Source organism: Ruditapes philippinarum, unplaced genomic scaffold (assembly GCF_026571515.1).
Source record: "Ruditapes philippinarum isolate M1 unplaced genomic scaffold, ASM2657151v2 ctg1551_1_1_1_1, whole genome shotgun sequence".
NCBI classification, from domain to species: domain Eukaryota; kingdom Metazoa; phylum Mollusca; class Bivalvia; order Venerida; family Veneridae; genus Ruditapes; species Ruditapes philippinarum.
In genome coordinates this window covers 48559-61180 of record NW_026866382.1, presented here as the reverse complement: position 1 = coordinate 61180, position 12622 = coordinate 48559, and the positions used below count along the sequence as shown (strand labels likewise).

At 34.3% G+C, this 12622-nt stretch overlaps 1 protein-coding gene across 1 annotated transcript in view; it reads left to right on the top strand.

Moving 5' to 3' along the window:
* The window catches only part of LOC132732353 (urease subunit alpha-like), a 24257-nt gene extending 11635 nt beyond the window's left edge, over positions 1-12622 (top strand). The window contains exons 10-26 of the mRNA XM_060718768.1: positions 521-600; positions 848-911; positions 1594-1674; positions 2031-2117; positions 2780-2911; positions 3925-3987; positions 4289-4497; positions 5296-5418; positions 5987-6068; positions 6594-6838; positions 7496-7610; positions 8068-8157; positions 9121-9219; positions 9665-9764; positions 10251-10357; positions 10867-10984; positions 12324-12622. Of these exons, the coding sequence (XP_060574751.1) occupies positions 521-600; positions 848-911; positions 1594-1674; positions 2031-2117; positions 2780-2911; positions 3925-3987; positions 4289-4497; positions 5296-5418; positions 5987-6068; positions 6594-6838; positions 7496-7610; positions 8068-8157; positions 9121-9219; positions 9665-9764; positions 10251-10357; positions 10867-10984; positions 12324-12445 (1917 nt within the window). The 3' untranslated portion in view covers positions 12446-12622. The remainder of the gene's footprint in view (positions 1-520; positions 601-847; positions 912-1593; positions 1675-2030; positions 2118-2779; positions 2912-3924; positions 3988-4288; positions 4498-5295; positions 5419-5986; positions 6069-6593; positions 6839-7495; positions 7611-8067; positions 8158-9120; positions 9220-9664; positions 9765-10250; positions 10358-10866; positions 10985-12323) is intronic.

The following is a 12622-nucleotide window of genomic DNA, read 5'->3' as shown; positions in this document are numbered from 1 at the left end:
ATAAAATATGTTTAAACTAACACCCCAGGAGTGTTTCTGAAACGACATATGACAATAGCCGTTTCTGTATAGTTTAAACAATTTGAAAAAGGGCCAATGTCCGTCGTAAAGTGCTAAGTGAATGTCAGCAGCAAATCATAGACAAATATTGAAAATTGGTCACGGATAATGCATTCTCTTTTTTCTTCGAAGTTTTTGTTTTTGTTTATTATAAGATATGAACTAACTTAACCACAGGATTTATGCCTTTGACACACCTAAAATATATACTTTCAAGTATATATGAGCCGTGTCACGACAAAACCAACATAATTGGTTTGCGACCAGCATGGATCCAGACCAGCCTGCGCATCCGCGATCCATGCTGTTCGCTATCAGTTTCCCTACTTGTTGTAGAGTTTGTAAGCGAACATCATGGATCCTGATCAGACTGCGCGGATGCGCAGGCTGGTCTGGATCCATGCTGGTCGCAAACGCATTACGTTGGTTTTGTCGTGACGCGGCTCCTATTTTGTTACAGAACATTCCGGCTGGCACGTCCATACGATTCGAGCCTGGGGAAGAACGCAGCGTGGACCTGGTAAAGATCGGCGGAAACAGGTGATTCATAACATCTTTTTTGGTCTGCTTCCGGTATGAATAAAAGAAATGACAATGAGGCTTTATTAAAAATTAGCCTGGTCCCAAGCGTACATCTAATATATGAACAGGCAGGTAAACTATATTTAAAATGTTTATTATGCAAACATTGCTGTAAAGAATCGATCTATGTGACTCTTACTATGTAACTTACATATGCAAAAGTGTCATGAATTATTCTTAATTATTTTTATATTATCCTTTTCAGAATCATTCGTGGCGGAAATGGTTTGTGTGACGGTAAGGTCAGCGAAGAAAATCTCAGCCTCTTTTAAAAAACGGGGGAGCAGACGGAAAATTTTTAAAAACCTAAAAACGGGAAAAGTGCCCAATTTAAAATTAAATAATTTAAAAAAACGAACTTTCCCAGTTCAATGGAAACTTCAAAAAACTCCTTTTAATTCCAAAAAAGGCGAAAACAGTATTATTTTCCCTTGATTATTTATGGACACACTTTTTCAAATAATAAGTTGCTCTCCCTTTACACTGTCAATCAATCATCTGCCCAATGCGCGGTACGGAACTGAATAGAAACTTAAGCATGCATCACTGAAGGTCTAAACTTTTGTAATCTATTATTCTTTAAATATGTTTTGTCATATTTTATACGTCTTGTCAAATAAATATGTCCTTAATGAACTTGAGCGGCAGTTATCCACAGCTACATTTTATACATCATTAAAATCTATTGATTTATATGGAAACATCGATTTGAATGCTTCTAATTTGAAAGCATAATTCTCGTTTTAGACTTTTCACATGTTCGAATATAAAAGCTTCGCCTACATATGATAAAATTATGGATGAATTACACACTGCTCAGTTTATCCGACATAAAAGGTTGTTTTGCCTTTCTTTGCTTGACATTATTGTTCAAGTTTATTCCTTCATTCTTTAATGATTTTTTTTCAACATTTTCAATTTAAACTGATATCTTCCATTTTATTTATACAGAGTGATACGAAGCCCAAACAGACCATGACTTTAACAAAGAGACAGTATGGTTACCTGTACGGACCAACAGTCGGCGATCAGGTGAGTTTTTCTTTTTTCTTCTTAAGTACATCTCCAAAAACAAAATATACTAACAAGAGATATTATAAGTGATTGCTATAAATAATTTTAGTTTGTTTTAGCATAGAATGATATGAAAATATTTTTTATTGAATAGCAACCGTTTAACCGTTTGATATCCGGTTTATGGCTGGTAACCGGTTTACTGTTAAAATATCCAATTGGTTAACCGTTTGAATATCCAAAATCAGCACAGTTAAACCAATCGTGTGTAAGCATAAGAATCTGATGTATGACAATCCTTATATTTATGCATATTGATATACCTGAAATGATATTATATATAATATATTCTTTTTATTGTTTTCTTTTAAAAGCTGAGGCTCGGAGATACCAGTCTTGTTTTAGAAGTGGAAAAAGATTTTACAGTATATGGAGATGAGTTGAAGTTCGGAGGAGGAAAGGTAATTTTTTCGGAGGGCGAGGGGGGAGGGTCGTGATATATTGTGATAAGGTAGATGGGGCAGCGTTGTGGGTTCGAGTCCTACTTAGGACACGATCATAAATGCTCATATGACATTAATTCTGTACAGGTTAGTCTAGACTGTGATCCAAAAGTGATACATGTATATCATATAGGGGAGAGATATGTTTTTTCGACCGAGATTAAAATCTAAAGTATACATAACCCTTATTTCTGCTGACATATTAAAGCGAAAATTGCTAATTAAATACAACGAATTGCCATTCAAATATTTTAAGGAAAACCCTGATAAATTAATAGGAATTATTAGCTATACATTTTTATTAGATATTGGTTCCAGTTCTTATTTAATTGTCTGTAAACAGGTTCACCGGTATCAGTACTAAACACTTCATTAACAGAATAATAATATCTGTCACGGGTAGGATCGGAATATCCGTCCCGAGGCGGTTACGGGGCAAGCCTCGCCCAATGTGCGGGTAAACTTGGAACGGATAATCCAATCCGGCAGACAATATATTTAAATTCTTTTTTAATAAAATAAACAAGAAAAGCGAATAGTGAAAGACGTAGGCCAAATCATCTCGGTTACAGTTTTGTAAGTACATAAATCGTCATCTCAAAATTAAACTTAATTTTCAGTCTCTCCGCGAGGGGATGGGCCAACAGGCCAACAGAACCAATCAGCAGTGGGATGTACTAGATACAGTTATAACAAACGCCCTCATTATTGACTCTGTGACTGGTATAATAAAGGCAGACATTGGTATCAAGGTATGTCCAACCAGAGTGTATTGTTGTTTAAAGGCCCATTATGCCTCAGAAATGCTAACATTTTTAGTTCTCAAAAACTTTCTTTTTGGTATCTTGTTACAGATTATTAAAATATCTTTTGTCATATACATAAACTATCTTTAGCTTCTTTTGCCCTGTTGGCATAGTGAATGAGCATTTTGTATGGAAGTCAAAATGTTACTTTGCTTACATTTTTCTACCTATAAAACTCATTACTGGACATTCAGCACTACTTTCTATAGTTGTTGGTCTAAATCAACTAGTAAATCATTACTAAACAAATGTTTGACATTTCTTAAGAATTCAAAATTATGGATTTCTAGGTCATAATGAGCCTTTAACTTAATATTGGCATTAATGAACGTTCTGTCAATGATCGATACTGTTGAAATTAAACACAAACTGTACCTACTGTCAGCGATCGGTATTGTTTAAGCTAATAAGTGTTCTGTCAGCCGTTGGTGCTGTTTTAGTTGATATTCGCAATAAGATATGTCGTGTCGGCGTTCTTTTGTTATTGCAACAATGTTTTAGCATTTTCTATATAATATTGACAACATGCTATTCTAATATATAATATCGGTGACTTAATATACAAGTATGGTGCAGAAAATCTTAGCATTTAGGTAATGGTAATGTTACGATGGCGTTAGTCAATGTAGAGTTTAATGTAAATGGAACTTTCTTTCTAAATAATCTTAATAATGATGTTATGACTTGATAAAATATTTATAATGTCGGCTCTCTACGATGTACATTTTCACAGTATTTGCATTTAGCATTTAAAATACGGTATATATTTGAAAAATTATATTAAAAGCGGGAAAATGTTGAAGCCAGTATTGCTTATTGAATGATTGCGGTGAACAAATGTATTCTGTTGCTCTTTCATTAGAATCTTGCAGGAAAATATGATGGTACCAAAGGTATATAGATAACACTAGCAATTTGAGCTTTCTTGTCATTTAGATTTTCTCACAATTTATTTCCAGAATGGTAACATTGTAGGCATCGGTAAAGCCGGGAACCCGGATGTAATGGACGGTGTAACACCGGTATGTACATTATTATGACGTCTACATGAATATTCAACGAACGTGGGTTTTGACGATTGTAAAGCGTACAATTTCTATGACATATATTAATTATATTATTCATCATAATTCCTGATGACTACCTTGTCTGTAGATCTATTTCACTGAATAAGTATTAGCCCCGCCCTAAATTGGAAAGAGAGGCCGAGCTTAGTCTTTGTAGCTTATCAATAAGTATAAATTGGCAATTTAAAAATACAAAGTATGAAATTTGTGTTTAGTCTTTGTTTTTAATTTAAAGTATCATAACTTTATTAACCAGGGTATGGTAGTCGGTGCCGGAACAGAAGCCATTGCAGCAGAGGGCCTTATTGTTACCGCCGGTGCACTGGACGCGCACGTGCACTTTATCTGCCCGCAGCTTGCACGTGAAGCTGTCGCTTCTGGTATAACAACCATGTTTGGTGGTGGGACAGGTCCGGCTACAGGGTCCAATGCAACGACATGTACACCTGGTCCAAACCACATGAGGTGAGTCAACTTAGATACGTTAAGACGGTCCGACGAACGGACAGACCGGACAGTATTTAGGTGGCTATTGATAAAGTTATTATGTAGAAGGGTTTTCATACCAGAACTATTTATGACCAACGTATGACTAAACCTGATTACCGCCGCAGTATGACGTCACGGAGTAGTGATTTTGAAAAAAATCAAGTATTTTTCAGAGAATTATTATCTTTACAAATTGAAAATATGAAGTTAAAGAATGAAAATATTTTCATATTGTAAATGTCTGTGATGACTGATGAGTCAGCTTAAAATAAATCAAGGTACTAATTTTTGACCTGATTACCGCGGCAGTAAGATTTGACGAATGGTATTAACATTTGGGGGGGGGGGGGTATAGCCTCCCCAAAAATAGCCACATAACAGATTACGGAATGAACAACATCAAAGAGAAAGTCCAGTTACCTTTTGTTTTTGTATTTTATGTATCCCAATGATAGCTGGGATTGTTAGATGGATCGATCAACAGTGTTTTCTGTTTCGCAATTTCCCATCATTTTCTTCATTTAAGGATTTTGGGTGTAATTATGTCTTTAACTGCATTAGACCTCTAGTCTCAAATTAGAGTCCATAATCATAACACAGACTCCACTAAGCTTTTATTTTGAAGAACTCTGTAATACATGTATTTAGAGTTTTGTCACTACATTAATTAATTCTACGTTTTGAAAGTTTACCTTTTTGTAAGAGAGTTCCAGATTAAACATTGAATAAAACAAAGTAAACTTCAAACTTTTATCAAGTCAATTGTACTTTCAGGGACATGCTTCAAAGCACAGACGTTTTCCCGCTTAATTTTGGATTCACTGGCAAAGGCAATTCATCCTGGTCGGACGGCTTGGCACAGGATTTAGAAGAGCAGATCAAGGCGGGTGCCATAGGGTATGTTTCGCGTGCTACTTGGAATTAAGTTATTCTGTCTAAAAGCTACATGACCCCTGAAGAAAATTTCAAAAATTAGAAATTTAAGATTTAAATATTCCAAATTGATGTGACGTATTGCACGTTATATGTAATGTACGACCGAGTTTTCTAATTAGCATATTCCAGTCTCGTTCTGGAATATGGACTACTTTTGCAAATTTGACTTCAGAGTTACACAAATAAACGTTAACAAGACCCTTTTGCTACTTGATTTGGCTAGAATGTAAAATCCCTTTTAGATTTTGATTTCTTAGGAAAACTTGAACAACATGATTTGCAACCACCTCTAGTACAAACAAAAAACCCTTAATCCGTGCCTGAATTGTCTATAGTTTTAGTTTCAGAACACTTGCTAATTATTTAAAAAACACATCATAAATCTGGAAGAGTTGTTCTGTCATATTTTGACGGATTATTGTTTTTGTAATGTTATCTTAATTGCTGGTTCCCGTTGCTAAAACAGTTATGTATTTGAGTCTTTGATCTTCTGGTAGATGTACATGCAAACATAATTCTGTGCATTCAGATTGAAACTACACGAGGACTGGGGTACAACACCAATGGCTATCGACACGTGTCTGAAAATTGCCGACAAATATGATGTTCAGGTTTGAATTCATTTTTCATGTTTATTCATTTATGACAATTTTTATTTCTTACGATCTTTTTTGAATACGGTTGTAAAGAAACGAGTTGTGCGTTGCGTTTTGGTGCAAAACTTTGAAAGGCGTAAGCAAAATTGTGTTATGATAAATTGTTGGTTGTTTGTTCTTTTAACCCTTTTACCTGAGTGTGTGAATTGTCTATGACTTCCAGAAGCTGCTTTTGTAATTGTAATGATGATTTTCTGAAGGCAAAATATGCTTAATTATCTCTAAAGAATAGTTACTGCGTGATATAAAAATGTCCCTGGAATCCCATTAGTTCGTCTCCATGGAAATTAAAGCTTCCAAAAGCGATTAACTCTTTTCACGAATCCGATTATGTTCTTTATGATATGTAAACAAAAAAATATGGTTGTTCATTAATTATTTGACGGTTCAATTACATAAGTACGTATTTTGAAAATTATATTTCATATTCTAATTTTAAAATCTGTTCTTCAGGCTTTTTAATATTACTTTTCTATTCAGGTAACAATTCACACCGACACACTTAACGAATCTGCGTGCGTCGAAGAGTCTATCGAATCGTTCAAAGGGCGGACTATCCACACGTACCATTCTGAAGGAGCGGGAGGTGGTCACGCTCCAGACATCATCCGTGTGTGTAGCGAGAAAAACGTGCTGCCTTCATCGACGAATCCCACCAGGCCTTACACCGCTAATACAATTGATGAACATCTTGATATGTTGATGGTGTGTCATCATCTAGATAAGTAAGTTTATGCCTCTCGGATTGTGTCTTTTGATGAGGTAATTTACGTACCTTTCTCTGTATACAAGGTTTTTATTTAAAGATGTTTTTTTTTCGTATATAATATTAAAGGAAGGAACTCCACTATCGTCATTAAGCCTGAGGAACATTTGAAATTCTTGCATATAATAAATGTAGCACTTAAAATGGAAAATATTGCCAAGAGTATTAAAGAAATACACTCAGAATTGAATTGAATATGAGTTTGTTGTTAGCCCGATTTGAGCGATGCAACCTTTTTGGGCAATAAAAACGATAATTCAGGAAAAACGGGGAGAAGAGAATGGTCTGCAGATCTGCACATAAGTTATTTTTTAGACCTCATTCATAAAATGGTATACAGATATTGAAAAAATAGTTCCAGTCCAGTCATGTCAAAAAACCTTCTGTGGAGTCCCTTTAATAGATATATCAGAAAGAATGGTTAGTTAAGTAAAGTGTTATATCTATGGCGCAATTAGCCTACCTGTATTCGAGCCCTGGCTTGCACCTTATGTTATAAATGACAAATTCTTTCGATAACAACGTGTGCAAAGACATTCTCAATCAACCTCTGTTTCATAGTTGTAAAGGTTATATCTAAAGAAAAATGTATAATTATAAAAATTCATATCTACAGGAACATCAAAAATGACGTCGCCTTTGCGGAGTCTCGGATTCGTGCCGAGACGATAGCTGCAGAAGATATCCTCCATGATCTGGGTGCAATCAGCATCATGGCTTCAGACTCACAGGTACGTATAGATAGACACATTTACGGAGTCTGACTCGACACATTTGGTTGCACTGTAGTTTGACCGGATGTTTTTAATATTTTCACGAACGCGCATTTTTGGAGCCTATTTTTGTTAATCATTACTAAGTAGTTATTTATAAATGGTAGTCTAGAATGTCCAATACCCTACGTAAAGCTCTCACTCTTCTTATAATTTACTTTAGTGACATTTTATGCTGTATATATTCAAAAACAGTAATTTTTTGAAGAAATGATTTCACTTTTCTTCTTGATTGTGGGACAAAAAAGAAAAAAATAATTAAAATTAAATTATACTGAAACAACGCTTGATGGATTCTGTAAAATATATTCTTTTTTTAATTTAGCATTCATTGCCATAATAGTATTAATGCTGCCCTTTTCCATTTTGTCATGAATATTACATCGCAATTAAAACAAAAACTATATTTTCCTAGGCCATGGGGCGTATTGGTGAAGTAATTTGCCGCACGTGGCAGACAGCTGACAAAATGAAATTATTCCGCGGACGTTTGGCAGGCGAGAAGGTAAATAATCAACTTTCACTCTTGTTTGTCGAAATTAGAAACTTTAATCTGTCACATTTGTTCATACACTCATTTAGTTTGTTACATTTAGTTTGTGAAATACATTTGATATTCGTTTACAATGTCGCAAATTTGATAAAATTTAGATTCGACTGTATAGGAAAGCGATTGGGACAGATCAAACCTCTAATGTTGTTAAAACTTTTTCAGACAATTTTGCTTTCAAATAACCACAGCTTCCATGAAAATGCGAAGACCAGTTTTAATTTTACATGTCTTTATGAAAACTCCCGAAAACGTCCTTAACCCTTACTCTACCGGAAACGGAAGTGATCAGCTTTGTCATCAGCTATCGGAACATCTCGGCTTTTATTCATAATAACCTCGGACTTAATACAAATTGAAATTAATTCTACCTCGTCGATAAGTATTAAGTATTATCAACATAAATATATATGCTATTGCATACTTTCCGTTATAGACTAATTCACTTTAAACATCCTTTTCTATTTGCAATAACAACATTGATTAAAGTATAGTATGCAAGTACGCAACATGTTAGATGTGTATAATACTCATTTTTGAAGTATATTGCTTTGAGTATGTTTGCAAATTTAAAACTAGACTTGTGTCCATTTACTTGCCACCTACCACTGTGTGTTCGAAACCCGTCAGGGACTAAGGATTCTTTGATGTGAGGAAGCTATACAGCTATTTTATGGAGCGTCAGTGGTTCTACTCAGGTTCCAGTTCGTGCACAGAGAGGCACCAGAGGTTTTCCTTTGCCAGTAAGACTGAAAAAAATAATCCGGTAATTGGAATGCCGATTAACTAATACCATAACATCAGTTAATGCACTGTGCATATGAGGGTATACAATTTGACTCTGAAACGTTTTCAATAGTAACGTTTCCAAACTATGATATATTGATCATTATTTCCCTGCTTTTTTAACGTCACCAGGGCGAGAATGACAACCTAAGAATAAAGCGGTATGTAGCAAAGTACACTGTGAATCCTGCCATCGCTCACGGTATGGACTCCATCATCGGATCCATAGAGGTATGTATGACCTATCAGATTCTTTAATTCAATAGAGCTAAGCCATAATATCTAAATTGGTTTCAATTCATCATGTTTGTATAATTGACTATACCATGTTTCCCATTCAAGTGAAGTTAATGTTTTCAAGTTCGCTGCGAATTTTTTTATTAAGTATAGGTACCCATCAGGTTTGTTAGTGCTGACTTAGTCATAGATTTTTCTGGGAACTGTTTCAAGTTTTGATACTAGATTTGAGAAACTTTGTTTGCCTTCATCCAAGCTATCATGGAAATACAAGTTACGCCGGGGTATCGGATCCATGACCCTGAGGTTTGACATCGTTGAAAAGAGAATGGAATCACATTTACTTCCTATAGCAGAGTTTAGTTTTAAATACAATGTACAAGTTAGTATATTGTAAGTTCTTATGCTTATTTATTTGATTTTTACTTTATCGTAAAAGGTTGGAAAGCTGGCAGATATTGTTATTTGGCACCCGGCTTTCTTTGGCGCTAAACCAGAAATTATAATCAAAGGAGGACAGATTGCCTGGAGCCAGATGGGTATGGGCTTTGTTCTTTTTGACATTATGTTGTTGTTTTCCAAACTGGTAATTGTAAATAACCTTGTCTGAACTGATAAGGTTGTGTAACAGTATTTGTTTTGAATATGTGATTTTGAATCGTGTGCATTTTCATTTTCAAAAAAATATATATTCGTTAAAGCATAATAAAATGTTTTCTTTGGTTTTCACATCAACTTAAATTCATGATATTAAAGGTATTATGGTACATTTCCAAATTTTCAAATTAAGAAAATCCCTGTTTCCCGCTTCTCTGCGCGTAATATCAGTCACTTGTGTGCTCCTGTGAGGATATACATGAACCTCACGTTAATAAGCCAGCGAAATTACATGTAAATACCAGTATAAAGGAAGCAATAAGCTTGTTTCGTAATATTTAAAAAAAAACAAAAAACTATGCTTGTTTCAATTTGAGAAATACAAACTGGTTGTTTCTTTAATCTTATATCACATCATATTTTCCAAGGCATGCCGAATGCGTCTATTCCAACTCCTGAACCGGTCAAACAACGGAAGATGTTTGGGGCATACGGGAAGTGTGTTGGTCCACATTCTGTGGCTTTCATATCACAGGTAATAAGGGTTTTATCTGTAGATCATTTGGAAACAATTTCGAAGAAAGAATCTGACATATTTAGATTTTTTTACTATCAGTGCGTCACATTATAGATCATTTCCGGTATACGTGTACGTTTTGCAGTTGACGTCACATCAATTAATTAAGGCAATCAATTAAGGCGTCCCTCCCTAGAGAAGTGTACCGCACTGCGTCTCCATTTTAGAAATGTCGTTGTTTTTTTAAAATAAATAAAAGACGTACATAACCTAAACATTGCTTTTCTTGGGCTCAAAATTTACACACAGCTTTGCTTATAAACCAGTTGAGGCAAAAGCTAGCACCTCTGGATAAGCTGTCCGGAAATGTTGGGCTTGAATCACAATCTCACTCTGTTGAAGTTGGATGGGTTTCATTTTAAATATTTAGAACACGCAAAGTGATATTCATTATTATACGATCATGCTTCTTAACTATTTTTACGTTATTTGAGGGTTAAGTCAATGAAATGCTTGTTTTTTTACAGGCGTCTGTAGAGAATGTAACCACGTACGGCCTAGCTAAGAGACTCATACCTGTGACCGGATGTAGACAGTTAACAAAAAGCAACATGGTGTTAAATGACTATCTACCAATACTTACAGGTGGGTTTATTTATTATACATGTATTATTATATTTAAACATTGTCTTTTTAAACTCGATTGTGAAGGTAAGTTTTTTTAATCACGAGCTCTGATTTATATGATAGTATATCGGTGTGGGAAAACGTAAAGGAAAATTTTTATTAAGAATGGAACGCTTATTTGTTCACTCCACTGCTTAAGGACTTGATTCGTGTTGAGTTAGTTTACGTGATAGAACAGAACAGAAAAGAACAGAATAGAATAGTAAAGAATAGAATACATTTTATTTCCAATCAAGGGTCATGTTAAATGACATATAAATCACAATAATAATCAGATCAAAGATCAAATAAAGATGTTAAAGAAAATTAAACTTGATTCGTATTATAGCAATAACAATGGACATAAGTTGGGTTTTTTTTTTCTTTTTGTAGCCTTTTTAAAAAGAAACTTCCAGGGGTTTTTTTTTTTTTTTAAAATTTCATAAATTTCCTTGTGTTGTTCTTAGTATTCCCTTTAAATTTTTTAAAAAAAGTGAAAAAAAAAAAAAATGGAAAAAAAAATTTGTGTCCCTCCTCTTCCGGCCTTTTTTCCTTTAAAAACCCCCCAATTTTTAAAAAAGGGTTATAAAAAAGAAAAAGTAAAGTATTGATTTTTTCCCCCGGGCAAGGTGTCAAGGGCCATTAAAATTTCCCCCAAATTAAATTCCTTTGCCTAATTCCAAATTATTTATTAACAAATTGTAGATCCCTATTGATTTTTGGTCCCGGTAAATCGGTAAGGGCTTTTTATTAAAAAAGGTCCGCCCCCCTACAAAGTTCCGACCCCTTTGTAATTTGTGGGTTTTATCCCTTTAAAAAAACCCCTATTTTGATCCCTCAAAACAATTTGGGGCTTTTTAAAAATTTGGGCCCTAATAAATTTTTTTAAATCGTCAAAATTTCATATTTATAATTTTTAAGACCCCATTTATTTGGGGCCAGGCGGCAAGGCACTTTTTTTTTTTTTTTTTTTTTTTTTTTTTTTTTTTTTTTTTTTTTTTTTTTTTTTTTTTTTTTTTTTTTTTTTTTTTTTTTTTTTTTTTTTTTTTTTTTTTTTGAATTGGGATTGTTTTGCTTAATGATGGCCACTTTGATTCGAACAATAGTTGTTTATGTGTGTTGGCGTCAATAACTGTCCATAAATCGTGTGTTTTACTTTAAGTTCTAGTCTTCTTAATCTTGACTGGTATCTATTTTTCTAAGTAAAGCAACTCAATGTTATGAAAATTCATGTTCCGATCTAGTTACTTTTTTGTAAATAAGATGTATTTTATACAATTTTTATTTATAAAAAAATGTTCATGCGTATTTATTTCAGTGGACCCATACTCATACAAGGTGCACATTGTGACAAAGAAGGACGGGAAGGAAGAAAAAGAACATCTGACCTGTCCGCCTGCATCTAGGCTATCTCTTGCGCAGAGATACTTCTTATTCTAGATCTGCTAGTGGGCAACGCTATATACCATAAACAGAAACGCGACATGACTATTTTCTCGCAGAACCTCGTGTTACATTGTTATTTGTATCCTAATGAAGCGTTTCACTGTTTCCGTAATAACGTCATAGTTACCAGGCGCTTATTGATTGAGAAGGGACTAATTAATATTATATTCA